Here is an 18,310-nt window from a genome sequence, read left to right on the forward strand (position 1 = left end):
TAAAGTAGTTTTAAAATAGGTAATTTTACTTTTACTCAAGTACATTTTGACACAAGTAATTTACTTCACTACATTGGAAAACTCCCCGTTACTGAGCAAAAAATAAAATGCTGGGAAAAAAAACAATTGTTTGAATAATAAAAAAAAAAAGATGCTGACCTGTGGAATAACAAGGCAATAACGTCCTCATGCAATGCAAAATGTGCCCCACCAGACAGAGCTGTCAGCTTTCAAAACTTCCATACCATAGAATCAAAGATCTTAGAAACCTATGCAACTTGTTCAAAAATGTTTTATTTTATTTAGACCTTTCAGGCAGTATTTGCTCAGACCACCCCGGTCTGAGCAAATACTGCCTGAAAGGTCTAAATAAAATTATTATGTGGAATAATAGTTTATAAAAACATTTTAATTTATGATTTGTTGTACTTTTTTACATCAAATAATTAAAAGAAACTATGTAGCTTTTACTCAAAGTACTTTTTAAATTTTACTTTTACTCAAGTAGATTTTTAGATGGGTACTTTTACTTTTACTTGAGTAGAATTTTTGGAAAGTAAAGGTACTTTTACTTAATTACAATTTTTCTGTAACTTTTCCACCTCTGGTTATTATTTTTAATTTGAGATTTTAGCCTTTTAGCTCCATTAACCCCTTTTCATTCTGAACTCGCGGGCTCCCTCTATCGGTCAGCAGTCATTTACTGATATAACGGGGGAGATCGGGAGTGGCCATGCTCTCCATAAAGCAGCTCTGCTCTGTCTCTACTACTGTCCTTCCGTTATACTCTGCACAGTTTTACATACACGCCAAAATAAAAGTCCCACCCTTCTTTATTTATCACGGGTTATTAGTGTGATAGTTACGTTATGATTGCCTGTAATTGTTAGTCTGATGATGATCTGAACACGTTTTATTTGTAACTAAAGCAGAAATCTAGATTACTTTACTCTTTAACAACCAGTGCAAAATAATAAAATTAGCACTACAGACAGATAACAGAGGTTTACAAAGGTATCTGTTAAATCTATTAATATATCTAGACAGTAGGGAAGGGTGCTGTGTGTGATCTACGGGAGTGTGTTTACAGATTAAGGACCCTGTGAGGTAATGAGCGCATTTTAAACTATCGACTAATGTGTTTTTTATAATTATTAAAACTAAGAGCAGTGTTAGTGGAAAGTTGTGTGTGATAAAAAGGCCCCCACATTACCCTGGATTGTTGCAAATGACAGAGCTTATTATTCAGATTAATATAAATAATATAGATATTAAAAAAAACTATATAAATATTTAAATATGAAATAAAATAAGCAAAACCTGAGAAGTTGTTATGCGTTTAGTTTTTTTCCATAGCTGTGGGGAATTCAGGCGTTTTTATAGAGGGCGCGCGCTTTTACGCACAGAATGAGCTTTTGCGCATGACGCGTGTTTTTACGCACGGAATGCGGTTTTACGCACAGCGCGCACTTTTACGCACGGCACGCGTTTTTACGCGCGGTGCGCTATTTTACGCACGGCGTGGAGATGCCTAAAAGGACACTTGCAGATTCTCAAAAGGACCCTTGGAGATGCCCAAAAGGACACTTGGTGATGCCCAAAAGGACACTTAGAGATGCCCAAAATGACACTTGGAGATGCCCAAAAGGACACTTGGAGATGCCCAAAGTGACACTTGGAGATACTCAAAGTGACACTTGGAGATGCCCAAAAGGACAATTGGAGATGCCCAAAAGGACACTTGGAGATGCCCAAAGTAACACTTGGAGATACTCAAAGTGACACTTGGAGATGCCCAAAAGGACACTTGGAGATGCCCAAAAGGACACTTGGAGATGTTCGAAGTGACACTTGGAGGTGCCCAAAAGGACACTTGGAGATGCCCAAAAGGATATTTGGAGATGTCAAAAGGACACTTGGAGATGCCCAAAGTCACTCAAAAGGACACTTGGAGATGCTCAAAAGGAAACTTGGGGATGCCCAAAAGAACACTTGGAGATTTCCAAAAGGACACTTGGAGATGCCCGAAGTGACACTTGGAGATGCCCAAAAAGACACTTGGAGATGCCCAAAAGGACACTTGGAGACGCCCAAAGTGACATTTGGAGATGCCCAGAGTGACACTTGGAGATGCCCAAAAAGACACTTGGAGATGCCCAAAAAGACACTTGGAGACGCCCAAAGTGACATTTGGAGATGCCCAGAGTGACACTTGGAGATGCCCAAAAGAACACTTGAAGATGCCCAAAGTCACATTTGGAGATGCCCAAAGTGACACTTGGAGATGCCCAAAAGGACACTTGAAGATGCCTAAAGTCACATTTGGAGATGCCCAAAGTGACACTTGGAGATGCCCAAAAGGACACTTGAAGATGCCTAAAGTCACATTTGGAGATGCCCAAAAAGACACTTGGAGACGCCCAAAGTGACATTTGGAGATGCCCAGAGTGACACTTGGAGATGCCCAAAAGAACACTTGAAGATGCCCAAAGTCACATTTGGAGATGCCCAAAGTGACACTTGGAGATGCCCAAAAGGACACTTGAAGATGCCTAAAGTCACACTTGGAGATGCCCAAAGTCACATTTGGAGATGCCCAAAGTCACATTTGGAGATGCCCAAAGTGACACTTGGAGATGCCCAAAAGGACACTTGAAGATGCCCAAAGTCACATTTGTAGATGCCCAAAGTGACACTTGGATCCTGGAGATGCTCAAAATTACATTTTCAGAGTGCGCTATAGAACCCTGTGGTGCAGCCTAAGCTTTTGTCCTTAATGGCATTTTCCGCCTTATTTTTCCTCCTACTTTTATAAGTAGTTTTTTAAAAACAGTACTTTTTAAACTTTACTTGAATAAAAAGCTCGAATTAATACTTTAACTTCTACAGAAGTATTTTAAACCCTAGTATCTATACTTTCACCTGAGTAATGAATGTAAATACTTTTGATACCTTTGGTTAGCGATGGGAAAATTTGCTAATTTTGATTTTCCTCAATAAATTAATAAATTACTAATGTGTAATATTTTACCTCATTTGTTTGATATGGGTCTCCTTATGTACTTTCAGGACTCTGAGGCATTAGGAAATCAAATGTTTTAGGTCAAATTAAAATTTTGTGAAGTTTTTTTTTTTAAGAATCATTATTGAAGTACCACTACCACAGTACAGGCTGATCAGAGCACTGCGTAAATGCAGCGCAGAAGGAGGCTCCTCATGAAGCAGCGCGGAAGGCCTCATCAGGTGCTTATGGCTTCAGCTCTCCGCTGGCCAATCGCAGTCGAGGATGTCTGCTGTGCTATTCTCTGATTGGAGGAGGAGGTCCCTCCCCACAGTGCGTAGCATGGGTTCACAGCCAATCCCATTTTCTTCTGTGTTTCATCACAAACATCTGGCAGACCTGCAGCGCGCTGTTCCTGCGGAGAGGTGGGTTATTGTATATATATATGTATATATAAATATATGATTATTGATATGTATTGCAGTAACTGATTTTTGTACTGTTTTCTTGTGCTTACAACATACGAATATAATACACAAATGCATGCATATATACAGGGCTGGTGTTCTGTCGAGTTGTGCTATCCATCGATATATGCTTCTTACTTTCAGCGCGCCTGCGCGGACCCACATTTTTTGTAATATTTTCACGCTTTTATAATGTTTTATTTTTATTTATGATTTTTCAGTTTATCTTCGTTATTAAACATCAACTCGCTGTCATTCTTTGTCTGCGTGATAAAAAAGTGTAAATACCAATTAACATTAATAATAATAATAATAATAATAATAATAATAATAATTAAAATACAAAATATATTTATTTATCTAATCACGTGTCATTACCTTCTCTTTACTTTTTGATACACTGGTTTGCTTATTTAAATATCCTGTTGGATGCGTTTATCTAAAATATATCTGAAAGGGTGCTTATTCTCAGTCATACAGCTTGCCATCAGCCCTGAAAGAGCACAATTGGTCACAATTGGTCTTGCTCTCTCTGGGTGGGTAGATGTCACTTATTCCCCTAGTGACTCCAAAGGGTGATATCGATCAGCTCAAGGCATCTGTGAGCTGGTGTATCGGAACCGAGTCACTGCGCCTTCCTCTGAGTGCGCTGTGATGCTACTCAGCAATGCTACATCAGCAGAGGCGGAGTCTGATTTCACATGTGTCGGAGGAGGCATGTGCTAGTCCTCACCCTCCTGGTGTTGTGGCATCACCTGTGATGGGGATACGTATACAGCTGACTAGTAGCTGAATGGTTGGGACAATTGGCTACATAAATGGTGGGAAAAAAATGCTATTTTTGTACTTTTAAATGTAACCCTTTCAAACAGTGAAAGGGTTACAGTGACGGAGTGATAAAAATAAAAAAAATGCTGCTTTTTGTCTATTATGCACACAAAAGAAGACTCTAATATTCTAATATAAAATCTATTTGTGTAATCATATGAAATAAAATATTTTGCTTCTTTTAGCCTTTTTTATTCTATATTTAAAACTGACCAAAAGTATTCTAGATCACATAAAAATAGTAAAAAAGGAGCTCTTACTTTACCTCATTTTCCATTGTATTGGTAGGGCGAAGTTCATGTTTCCTTGGCTGGTTCATGATATAAGGATATGGATCATTCATATATGATGTCCATTGTAATGGATGCATGGTTTGAAAGGGTTAAATATGCACTAGGGTAGCATGATCTGACAAGGTAGCACAACTCGACAGAACACTGGCACTGAAACACTACTTATCTCACAGCAAGGGTTTAAATGAATGAACTGTATGAACTTTATTATAGACCTCAGTAAATCCAGGCATTATGTCTGTAGTTTAATAAACAGGAAGTGAATAGTGAAATGTCTGTGCATGTTATACAGTAATGGGTGCACACCCTGGCTCTGATTACATAAATGTATCAAGACCAGTTTTACCACATTAAAGTTAGTTTCATTTTTGATATTTGGCTTTTGGTAGCCAGTCAATGTAGTGTTAAGAGTCTTGCCTAAGGATTCTTATTGGTGACTATGCTGAGCTATACCAATAAGAGTCCTTGGGCAAGACTCCTAACACTACAATTAATTAACCCAGGTAACACAACCATGTGGGGTCTGTATGGATAGCCCAACTGGGAACAGAGAGTTTTGCCCATGTTGACCCCACATATGGATGTCAGGGATTGAACCAGGAGGAGTTAAGCATGGGCCCCATCTGGATTGTACACTGCACATTAGGCTTAGATTGGATCCATGTAAGATTAAGGTTGGCTGTAGTGATGGGCCCAGTGATGGGGCTACAGTAAAAACATATGTAGCCTACAAACCCACATGGACCCTAAGCCACCTAAACTAGGCTGGGAACATCAAATATAAAATGAAACATAGTTGATTATTAATTGAATTTGGTTTAATATATTGGACAGACAGGGTGCATTACTAATACAATAGTATGTTGGATCATTAACTGTATTTTTAATGTCACAATATATATGGCAGAAAAAAAATTACAATGTCAGATGCTGCATTGAAGGATCCCAGTCCACAGATAATCCGATTTATTCAATTTTCTCTTCAAATGTAGACAATCAATTATGACATATTTTGAAATCAGTGTTTGTAGTGCATGCATTTGCTGTAATGGGAAGATCAGATTTTTTCTGTGAGTTAGTATGAGGTTTAGTATGAGGAAATATACTAGACCTCACATATATAAAGCAACCACTATCAAAACATCTTAACATGCAAGGTTACATCACATTCATTAGATACTGTTTCAGGGACACACACAAACTTTGACAAAGTTCAAGGACTGGAGATTGTGAAATTATGCAGTTCTACATATATTTATCTGTCTGATAAAAATTGCATTCTTACATTGTTGTTTCAGGCCTTATATTAGTCTTCTCACTCAGTCCAAACTTTATCCATATATCGTAGCATGTAGCCGTTATATGTTATCTGTAATTCTCAAGTCCAACTAGTGCCCTTTGATTCGGCTTTAGCCTGGGTGTGTTGTGACAGATCCGCCTGGATAGATAACTGAACTGTCTCTGAGTTTCTCTCACGTCTCTCTCTGTCTGTTAGGTACTCATGTCTACCACAGAGTCTGTTCGGAAGCGCCATAAGGCGAAGACCAATGGAGCTGAAACTGCCACAAAGGGGCGGAAGGAGGAACTGGCCAAGTGGGGAAGAGCATGGTGAGTCACGGCTGAAAAATTCAGTTAAAAGTTGACCAAAGATAAAGGTCTAAATGGAGCAATAAATGGAGTAAACTAATACAGATTAGCTCAGTGGGTTTCAATCTGTGGAGTGTGGCCCTCCAGTGTGGTTTAGTGGTACTACTATGGGTCTGTTGGTTAATATGTCTCAGCTGGCCAAGCCTATCAATCAATATTGTACTATACTATAAAAAAATGACATTACGCTGTTTATATTTTAAATGCTCAATTAAAATATATTGGCCCCACGATGCTCTGTGTAGTTTTAATTGTACCACAAGTTGCATAAGCTTGGGAACCCCTGGATTAGATCTAGTTTTGTTCATATTTATAGAATCAATGTTGAGGTTTAGTTTTACCTGCTGCAATATCAGTGTTTAATGATGAGATTTTATAAAAATATATATACAGTTTTTGAGCCTAATCTCAGTCTGATGCAGTTTCAGTTTGTACCATATGCTCTACTCATGCTTTTAGTCTGTACTTTCTTTAAATACTGAAATCTGAAGTCTTTGCTGCTATAATACTGTATACTACAAAAATACTGTATTATCTACTTCAGTAATGGCTGTTTTCACATATATGTTTTAACCTGAGTGTCTGTACCTATATATCATAGCATTTTACACACATCTAAACATTAGCATGCTTTCACAATGCCTCGTTTAGTCCGGATTTTCTGTTTTTTCTGTTTTCTGTTTGTCATTAAGTCAGATTCGGTACAACACCTGAAAAGGCAGCTTGATGAACAGAAAACATTGTACAATCTGTGTTAATGATAAAGAAATGATGCAGCCCTTGCAGATACTGACGACAGGATGTAGCAAAATTCTTTAATGCCAAAATTAACTCACCTCTCACATTCAAGAAGTACCGGTACTGTGTTGGCACTGCATTGTACAGTATGTGTAGACTGTCTAATATCTGTTCTAGTCTTATTTTTCAATCATTTTAATCATTTTATCTGTTAATCATGGCAGGGAGGTGGACTGGTTCTCTCTGAGTGGAGTGCTTCTGCTGCTGTGCTTTGCTCCCTTCATCGTTTTCTTCTTCATAATGACCTGTGATCAGTACCAGTGCTCCATCAGCCACGTTCTGCTGGATCTGTACAACGGAGACGCCAGCCCACTGAGCATCTTGAGCCGAGCCCCTGCCCTCACCTGGACCGCTGCCAAAATCTACGCCTCCTGGGTTACCTTCCAGGTGCAGCAGAGAAATCAGCAGTACTGATATGTGATTGTGTTTGTGAGGAATTACACTGTGCTGAAATGTTTTCCACCTTGAATTTTTCCTCCAGATCGTGCTGTATATGTGCATTCCAGATGTTACCCATTATATCCTACCGGGCTATGTAGGAGGAGTTCAGGAAGGAGCACGTACACCAGCAGGTAAAACATTCAGCAGAATCAGCTCAGAAATAATGTGATAAAGAAATCTCGAAAAGTCTTCTGGCAACATATTGCCTGTTTTATTTTCAAAGCACATTTACACTGATATGTCACTGACATTCATGGAACAGGAACTAGTTTTGTGTCCCATGACTTTTGCCATGTCCCATGGAAGCTAAAAATGTGGATGTTGGATGTGGATGTGATTTCTGCCAGTAGCTTCTCTGTTTGCATGGACAATTCTATCCACAATCACAATCATTACCACCAGAGATGTATAATAAGGAAGTACAAGTACTTCACTACTGTACTTAAGTACTAAAATACTGTATCTGTATCTTCTGGAGTATTATTTTTACCTCACTACTGTACTAAAGTACTAAAATGCTGTATCTGTATCTACTGGAGTATTATTTTTACTTCTTTACTGTACTAAAGTACTAAAATACTGTATCTGTATCTTCTGGAGTATTATTTTTACCTCACTACTGTACTAAAGTACTAAAATACTGTATCTGTATCTTCTGGAGTATTATTTTTACCTCACTACTGTACTAAAGTACTAAAATGCTGTTTCTGTATCTACTGGAGTATTATTTTTACTTCTTTACTGTACTAAAGTACTAAAATACTGTATCTGTATCTTCTGGAGTATTATTTTTACTTCTTTACTGTACTTAAGTACTAAAATACTGTATCTGTATCTACTGGAGTATTATTTTTACTTCTTTACTGTACTAAAGTACTAAAATACTGTATCTGTATCTTCTGGAGTATTATTTTTACTTCTTTACTGTACTTAAGTACTAAAATACTGTATCTGTATCTTCTGGAGTATTATTTTTACTTCTTTACTGTACTTAAGTACTAAAATACTGTATCTGTATCTTCTGGAGTATTATTTTTACTTCTTTACTGTACTAAAGCACTAAAATACTGTATCTGTATCTACTGGAGTATTATTTTTACTTCACTACTGTACTTAAGTACTAAAATACTGTATCTGTATCTACTGGAGTATTATTTTTACCTCACTACTGTACTTAAGTACTAAAATACTGTATCTGTATCTACTGGAGTATTATTTTTACCTCACTACTGTACTTAAGTACTAAAATACTGTATCTGTATCTACTGGAGTATTATTTTTACTTCACTACTGTACTTTAGTACTAAAATGCTGTATCTATACTTTACTGCATTGTTATTTTTACTTCATTACTGTACTTCAGTACTAAAATACTGTATCTGTATCTACTGGAGTATTATTTTTCTTTTATTTCCACTTTTACTTCACTACATATTTTGGATGAGTTTAATACTTGTACTCTAATATGTTGTTTATGTGCTGCATCGTTACTCGTTTCAAATATAAAAATGTTAGGAATCATTCCAAATCCACACTATCACTAAAGCCAGAGCAGTAGATGCTCTGCACGGTCACCGGGTTTGATGAAGCACTTGATAGAGCATTTTTTACTATAGATAGAGTACTTTTACTCAAGTCTCCAATAATTCACATTGCCTTGCTATAAGCATGCTGGCTAATGTTTAACCTCACTCACATGATACCACCACACAGCTTATACAGATATGGTGATTTCTTGAGATATCTGCTGTTCAATGTCTTTTGATCTGTTAGTAATAAGCCAGGTCAGGTTACTGTACATCTGTTGATTTACAGCATACATATTGCTCTTTTCCAGGCCTGATTAATAAGTATGAGATTAATGGTCTGCAGTGCTGGATTATAACGCATGCTTTATGGGTGGCCAATGCTTACTACTTCCACTGGTTCTCTCCAACCATCATCTTTGACAACTGGATTCCACTGCTGTGGTGCACCAACATCCTCGGCTACGCTGTGTCCACGTTCGCTTTTATCAAGGCCTACCTGTTCCCCACCAATCCAGAGGACTGGTAAGAGATTGTACATCCAGGCAGGAAATAAGCCTAGTCCTTCATTTAAAATGCCGTGTAGTCCAATACTAGGCTTAAAGGTTGGTGATCAACCAACATCCTGACCTCATTATCTAATGTTCTATTTTCTGAATTCATACAATTGAATCACACCAATCCTTAGCAATGCTCCAAAGTCTAGTACAAAGCCTACTTCGGACAGTATGATGTATTTACTGTACTTTGTCACATTCTATAGTCATGTTAAAAAAAAACGAAAAAAATCATCTATTTTTTGTGGCCTTTTGCAGCAAATATACAGGAAACATTTTCTACAACTACATGATGGGCATTGAGTTCAACCCACGTATTGGAAAGTGGTTCGATTTCAAGCTCTTCTTTAACGGCAGGCCCGGGATCGTGGCCTGGACTCTGATTAACCTGTCTTACGCTGCTAAGCAGCAGGAGCTCTATGGCTATGTGACCAACTCCATGATCCTGGTCAACGTACTGCAGGTAAGTCTTTCATCCAGAAGATGGCACTGTGGACTTGCTATTAAATCTCTATAATAAATGTCTCCTCTGCCTGCAGGCTATCTATGTGGTGGATTTCTTCTGGAATGAAGCCTGGTACTTAAAGACTATTGATATCTGCCATGATCACTTTGGCTGGTACCTGGGCTGGGGTGACTGCGTCTGGCTGCCATTCCTTTACACACTACAGGTAAACCTTAGTAAACCTGGTATATTGTTCTCTCGTACACTGATTGAGAAACAGTGAGTTCAATATATACAGTATCAATATACTCTGTAAAGCATTTAGGTATTCTTAGCTGGAAAGCTGTTAACTTGCAGTTTCTGAGGCTGGTAACTTATTATTCTGTCCAACAGAGGAAACTCTTGCTCTTGCTTCCCTGGGGCAGTCCTGATTAGTGCCAGTTTCATCATAACATTTTTGAGGTTCTTGAAATTGTTTGGACTGACTGACTATAGTTTTTCTTTACTTAGTTGAGTAGTTCTTGCCTTAATATCGATTAGATATTAAGCATTATTCATATACCAACTCTACCTCATCACAACTTTACAACTGATGCTCTCAAACATATTAAGAGGCAAGAAATTCAAGTAATTAAGTCTTGATGAGTTCAGCACAGCTGTTAACTGAAAGCCTGATTTCCAGGTGTCTCTACCTCATAAAGCTGACTGAGAAAATCCAGGCATGATGTGCAAAATTGTTTAAAGGTTTATGTTTGAGTAAAATGAACATTGTTGTTTTATTCTATAAACTACAGACAACATTTCTTCCAAATTCCAAATAAAAATGTTGTCATTTAGAGCTTTTATTTGCAGAAAATGAGAAATGGCTGAAATAACAAAAAAGATGCAGAGCTTTCAGACCTCAAATAATGCAAATAAAACAAGTTCATATTCATAAAGCTTTAAGAGTTCAGAAATCAATATTTGGTGGAATAACCCTGGCTTTTAATCACAGCATCTTTCATGCATCTTGGCATGTTCTCCTCCACCAGTCTTACACACTGCTTTTGGATAACTTTATGCCTTTACTCCTGGTACAAAAATTCAAGCAGTTCAGCTTGATGTGATGGCTTGTGATCATCCATCTTCCTCTTGCCTCTTGATTATATTTCAGGGATTTTCAAATTTGGTAAAATCAAAGAAACTCATCATTTTTAAGTGGTCTTTTTTACGCTACATTTTGGCATGTCTGTTATTATTTTACATTCAGGCTTCCCTTTAAGGCAGAACAGTCCCAAAAGCTAAATTTGTCTAAAATTTATCTTGGATAAAATTCTCAAATATATATTACATGGCTAAAACAGTTGTAATTATGATTTATACATTTTTTTATCCATTTCTATATGCTGTTATATAAGAGACATAAGCGTTCTGAAGTTCTCTTTCTTTCTTTTATTCACTCTTACATTGTAGGGATTGTACCTTGTCTACAACCCGGTCCAGCTCTCCACCCCTAATGTCGCAGGGGTCCTCATCCTCGGGCTGCTGGGCTACTACATCTTCCGCTCCGCCAACCATCAGAAGGACCTGTTCCGCCGCACGGAGGGGAAGTGCACAATCTGGGGGAGGAAGCCCGCCTACATTGAGTGCTCGTACCGCTCTGCAGACGGCGGCACCCACAAGAGCAAGCTTATGACCTCAGGCTTCTGGGGGGTGACCCGCCACATGAACTACACAGGGGACCTGATGGGCTCTCTGGCCTACTGCCTGGCCTGTGGAGGGGGGCACCTCCTGCCGTACTTCTACATCATCTATATGACCATCCTGCTGGTGCACCGCTGCATCCGAGACGAACACCGCTGCAGCAACAAGTACGGCAAGGACTGGAAACGCTACACAGAGGCCGTGCCCCAGCGCCTCCTGCCAGGGATCTTCTAGAAATGAGGAAAATGGTGAAATAGTTTATTTTATAAATTACTGCAGAAATAAGGGACAGAGGAACCAATAGTAAATCATTGATAGTTTTTGATTTCGAGAATTAGGACACTAAATATTGTCGCTGTCTGATGAAAAACAAGTATCTACTTTTTTTTATTTGAACACACAAGCCCTTACAATGTATCAAAATGCATTTTAAATGGACCAATAGCAATAAAATAAACACTTTTTATATTGACTTCCACTGAAAGTTTTGAAGATACTTGTTTTTTTTTTATTGGACAGTGACAATATGCAGTACCAGCAGATAATAATGGAATCAAATTAGCATTATTTGCTGCTAAAAGTGATCAAAAGAATACTGTAGAAAACATACAGTATGTAACCCAGATATATAATGAAAAGCCTAATTAGGTTATTATATTCATTAAACCTCAGATATTTCTTTGAGCATACCCATTATTATTATTAGATGAGCACAACCTTACAGTAACAGGTCTATTTTAGTCTAAAGATACTTTTTTAGACTTTATTCACCAATTCCTTTGTTTGTAGCAATCAAGGATTTCCCAATTTCTTGTTTACAAGAAGGCCATAGAATCCTCTTATCAAAAAGGCAGTCAGTGATATCGCCCATCCCTGATGGAAGCACAGGTTCCAGTACAGTTTTGGTGATTTACCTGTGCAAACTGACCTATTATACTTTTAAACTTGTAAAAAATTTGCATAGTTCAAGGGCTGAGGGGTAGATAAAGTAGATAAAATTCAGAGTGGCTCGGTGTTAAATAGCAGATAAATATTTATTAATATTCAATTTTCCTTGCATATCAGAAGCTTATAAATCTTAACAAAGTGAGAGTTCATGGATTTCTCCTACACTTGAACAGCTACTACATTGTCTCTACTTTTTTGCATATGATTGGTGTATGCAATGAGCTTTGCAGGATCATGGTGGGTCATGGGTCACTGACTCCATAAAAGTGTGGTCTGATGCAGAATCAAGAGAGGGATGATCAAGTGTTCATAAGTGGCGCTCCTAAGCAATCTTGTTGAAAAAGTTTAAAGAAATGGGATAACCTACAACCTTGCACACCTGTTAGGCACATGCAAATTAGGGATGCAAAGGTGCAAGTGCAGGTAATGATACATATTGACCTCTAGTGGATTTGTTATTTGCATTTAACATTTAACCTCTGCTGATTTGGTTGCATAGAATGTTAAACAGCAAGTTTTTTTTATGGCTATGTTCACATTACCAGGCTGAAGTGACTCAAATCTGATTTTTTTTGCTCAGTGTGGCTCAGATGTGATTTTTTTATGGCTGTGTAAACATGTCAAATACATTTTTTTTTAATCAGATTTGAGTCACTTTCATAAGTAGTCCTAAATCAGATACATGTCCGATTCATTAATGTGTGAACGGTTTTAGCATTAGCGCTACGTGCTTCTCTCTCGTACCCACAAACACATCTCTTGGTGCAGCTGTGCAGCTATAGCTGCAAAAAGAGCAAAAGCAAACCGCCTGGCCTTTTTTCACCTCCTGGACCTGAGCATGAACTTTAAACCAGCTGTTTACTGTTTCTCCACTCCAGCAAAAGATGCTCCACATATGAGCTGCTAACTCATCCATTTCCCTTTATAAAACTAAGAGTCGTCTCTCTAACATGACGTTTTTGATGTTGGTGAAGAAGGAGACGTTTATACACATATCAATGTGAGCATGCGAGGCATTTCAGGAACAGAACCGTCAAGATAGCCAAATCCGATCTGGGCAAAAAAAAAAATCTGATTTGAGCAATGTGGCTTGTAATGTGAACGTAGCCTATGATGAAGTGTACCACTCTAAATGACTTAGTTTATATTTTATCCATTTTTTGTTTTATTTTTTGCCCATTTCATCATGAAACTGTAGAATTGGTATCAGAATCTCTTTTTTTAATAGTTCAGTATGTGTGTGGCTGAGCAGGGAATTCTCCTGACCCTGCTGTTGACACTGATCCTCTGGGACTGTAACTGGACACCGCTGCAGACCAGGATCCATGAACATTTGCCTTTGCCTTGTGTGTTTTTACCCTGAGATTGTCTGCTGCTGATTTATTATTTTAATGAGTTGCTCTGTAGTGATCAGGATTTCTTTAGCAGTTTAATTTAAAGCTGTCTATCTCATTGAATTAGCTTTTACAAGCTTTCACAAAAAAACAACATATCATATACTGATATGTAGGATTCTTATTATTTGTGTGAACACTTTATACTGTGTGGGGATATGTACGCTGCATTACATATATCAGAGGTTCTCAACTGGTCTCAGCTTCATGATCATTAAGTCACGACCCTCTTTTATAGAATATATATATATTTTTTTAATAGCCTTCAAAAACCCATTTAACCTTCCTGTTATGTTACGGATCAAATTGACCCATTTAAAAGTTAGAAGATCTAGGAAACATAGTTAAAAGTATTTTTTCAGTATAAAACTTCTTCTGCTTGCCTTAATTAATGTAATCAACATATAACGCCCTGCAATAAACAAAAACCAAAACAAAATTATGAAAAAAAAAGTTATGTTTTAATGTTATGTAAAGCTATTATGTCCAATATATTGGTCTTTCAAAAGTAGTAAAGTAGTGAAACATTAATTTGTTTTTATTTTTTTGTAAAACGAGTAAATTATCATAATTGAACCATTACCTGTTAGAGGTAAGGAACACCATTGCACTAAATATTGATAGAATAATTAGTAGTGTAGTTATAAATAAAATATTCACACTGCTTGTTGTTATAATTATTATTTTTAATAAATCATAATCAAATTGACCCGAGAACACCATTGTTGTTCCTAACATATAAACATAACAGGAGGGTTAAACATACATATGCCTGCAAAGTGAATTTAAGAGCATTTTTTTTAAGAAACTGAGGAGAAACATGACAACTAAAAAGTAAAAAAAAAAAAAAAGTTACTACAATAAAATTAAATATCAAAACAGCACAAAATAAATAACTCCACAAAATTAGATATTTCACTACTCTGCATATTTCTGCATTCAGAGTACATTAGTAAAAACTCTCTCTGTCTCCCCCCCCCCCCCCAGTATAAAAGATATGTACAAAACCAGATGAGTATTAATTATTATATTAATAATAATTTTTCAAAAATGTATTTATTTTTTACAAGCTGTCTGTGACCCTCTTTTTGGGTCCCAACCCACCAGTTGAGAATCGCTGACATAGATATCAACATATGACTGTAGGCAACTAGAAGCACAGCCTGCGTACATAATGTGAGAAATACATTTATGATTAGAGCATCACTTTTAAATAACTCTTAAATAACTCATTATGATTATTAATTGAATTGAATAAGACCTTTTTTATAATCCTAACTGATAGTGATGGTTGAAAGGGACACAGCATTCTGTCTGGATGAGGAGATACAGGGCAGATTTTATAGGCACAGTATATTTTTATATATTTGGGCCCATATCATGGATCTCTTTATTTTATTATTATTATTTTTTTTTTGCTCATTTGAAAGCATCATGATCCAAAATCACAGGATGTTTCATATGTTTATTCAGACTACAGAGTTTGAGCCCCGCCCACTCACTCTAAATTAGTAGTCTTTTAGCTGACTAACAGACTGCCTATAAATAATATACAATACAATACAGGTAAATGAAATATTTAGGGCTGTGAACATTTTGTATATTCCTACTTTTATCTGTTTTAACAATAAAATCCGGTACATAAGCTTCGATAAAAGTCCACAGTCTTTGAATGAATCTTGTGAAAGAATCTTAAGAAGAGCTTGGAAGTGCTTACCAGCAGGTGGCAGGAGAATCCTGCATTTAAAACCTGTGGACCTCCAGTGATGATCTCAGTCTGAACACAAAGAGAAGTTGACTGTTTTTTTTTTTATAACAGTATTCATTCACTTTACATTTCCACTTCAGTAATATTGCATTCAAAGGGAAAAGTAAAAAAAATCAACTTAAAATCATATTCAGTGTATAAATTAGGATTATGGTGGTGCTCAAGATTGTAAAAAAACACAGACACTTCATATTCAGTCCAGTTTAATGAAAAGAAGGCAAAATTGTCTGCCATGCAGCCAAACTTGCAACCAGAGTCTGTGCAAAAGAGACAAGAGGAAGAGCTAAACTCACCTACCATATTCTCCTAGATATATACAGCTCTGTAAAAATGAAGAGATCACTTCAGTTTCTGAATCAGTTTCTCTGATTATGCTATTTATAGGTTTATGTTTGAGTAAAATGAACATTGTTGTTTTATTCTATAAACTACGGACAACATTTCTCCTGAATTCCAAATAAAAAATAATTATTTATTCATTTAGAGCATTTATTTGCAGAAAATGAGAAATGGCTGAAATAATAAAAAAGATGCAGAGCTTTCAGACCTCGAATAATGCAAATAAAACAAGTTCATATTCATAAAGTTTTAGGAGTTCAGAAATCAATATTTGGTGGAATAACCCTGGTTTTTAATCACAGTTTTTTAATGCATGTTGGCATCATGTTCTCCTCCACCAGTCTTACACACTGCTTTTGGAAAACTTTATGCCTTTACTCCTGGTGCAAAAATTCAAGCAGTTCAGTTTGGTTTGATGGCTTGTGATCATCCATCTTCCTCTTGATTATATTCCAGAGGTTTTCAATTTGGTAAAATCAAGGAAATCATCATTTTTAAGTGGTCTCTTGTTTTTTTCCAGAGCTGTATATAAAATCTGTGCTGAGCAAGTTTTAGAAGAGAATTATCTAAAAAGAAGTAAATTCTACAGGTACAAGCTGTACAACCATTTTAATCATAAATACAAAACAACAAACACAAAGACCATAAAATACTCCGTTGTGAAACACCACATCCCATAATACTTGGTTCTGAGAAGATTACAGTACACTTTTTTTTTTCACTTAACTCCTGAAGTTCTTACATGACATATACTGACCATCCTGAGAGCATCACTTCAGGACAGTGTGTGAATCTCACCTTACATACAGAATGTAGGAGTGCTGAGTTAGTTTTAAACACTACAACATGAACTACAGTCTGACACCAATCTTTACTAAACTAGTATTTTAAAAATCAGTACAGTATTGTAAAACAAAAATGTCAATATGATATAAAAACAATATTTTCTTACAGATGTTTTACACAGACAAACTTACATCAGAAGAACCTTACTCAAATTTATGCAGCAGTGTTCTCAAGTCTCACGCTTTGAGCGTGTAACACACGCACCTCAGCGAGTTCACACACCACACATGGTATTTCTCACGCTTGCCATCCATCGGCTGTATATTATGATGTACTCTCATTGAGCCAATCAGAATATAGATCGCTCTGTTGTTAGGCAGACCTAGTCAAAGAGGGTGGAGTTTCAACCAGAGTGTCAGGCGCGAAGAACTGTCCGACTCGAAAGTTCTGAAACACACGTCGATGAACAACTGAAGGAGAACGACGGCAACTCCGCCCACCCTGAAGAACTGTGCGCATCCAACACCCCACTCCTGGGGTGATGTCTGCAGCACAGGGCGTCTGTGAGCTGATGTATCGGAACCGAGACGATGCGCTTTCCTCCGAGCGTGCTGTGATGCTGCTTGGTAACGCTGCATCAGCAGCAGCTCGAAAAGAAGCAGTAGCTGACTTCACATGTATCGGAGGAGGCATGTGCTAGTCTTCACCCTCCTGGTGTGTTGGGGCATCACTAGTTATAGGGGGAGTCCTAATGAGTGGGTTGGGTAATTGGCCGTGTAAATTGGGGAGAAAATGGTAAAAATTAGAAATAAAATTATAAACAAAAAAAATCTGATCTGAACAAAAAATAGGTTTGAAATGTGACGCAGCCTTAAACACCTGAAAAAGGGAAAGCTATAAGAACATTTAGCAACATTTTGAAAAGGTTCCAGGAAGGTAAGCTTGTAATGTTACATAAATAATGTTCCAGAAACGTTCTGAAAATGTGTGAATAACAATGATTTGCATCACAATATTATTAGAATGTTTCTTGCGTCCCGTTTCCAGCTAGATAGGAATACAAGCATTCCCAAAACTAAAAATTTAAACATTGACACAAGTGATGTTGCAACGACGTTACCAGAATGTTGAAAATGTTAAATAAAGCACATCTAGAAAACACGATAGATTATATATGTATTTAATTATTTGATTAATTGTAACATTTACAAACCATTCTATTAACCAAACCTTTTTAGCTGGGATTGCTAAATCTGATCTGAACAAAAAATGAGATTTGCACGCAAGTTTAAACACCTGTATATATATATGGCTGCTAACATATATGGATTATAATATATTGTTACAAAAAAAAAAGACAAAACTAAAGAAACAAACTTCACTTCTGAA

The 18,310-nt window shown here is 37.0% G+C and overlaps 1 protein-coding gene across 1 annotated transcript; it reads left to right on the forward strand.

The window, feature by feature from the left end:
* Positions 1 to 3,336: 3,336 nt before the first annotated feature.
* dhcr7 (7-dehydrocholesterol reductase) lies at positions 3,337 to 15,673 on the forward strand. The gene is made up of 8 exons (XM_007254630.3): positions 3,337 to 3,426; positions 6,085 to 6,197; positions 7,199 to 7,421; positions 7,516 to 7,606; positions 9,313 to 9,526; positions 9,817 to 10,021; positions 10,098 to 10,229; positions 11,456 to 15,673. Exons 2-8 carry the CDS (start codon positions 6,091 to 6,093, stop codon positions 11,918 to 11,920), a joined length of 1,437 nt encoding a protein of 478 aa, XP_007254692.2. The 5' UTR covers positions 3,337 to 3,426; positions 6,085 to 6,090; the 3' UTR covers positions 11,921 to 15,673.
* Positions 15,674 to 18,310: the final 2,637 nt, after the last annotated feature.

This window comes from Astyanax mexicanus, chromosome 16 (assembly GCF_023375975.1).
Source record: "Astyanax mexicanus isolate ESR-SI-001 chromosome 16, AstMex3_surface, whole genome shotgun sequence".
Lineage (NCBI taxonomy): Eukaryota > Metazoa > Chordata > Actinopteri > Characiformes > Acestrorhamphidae > Astyanax > Astyanax mexicanus.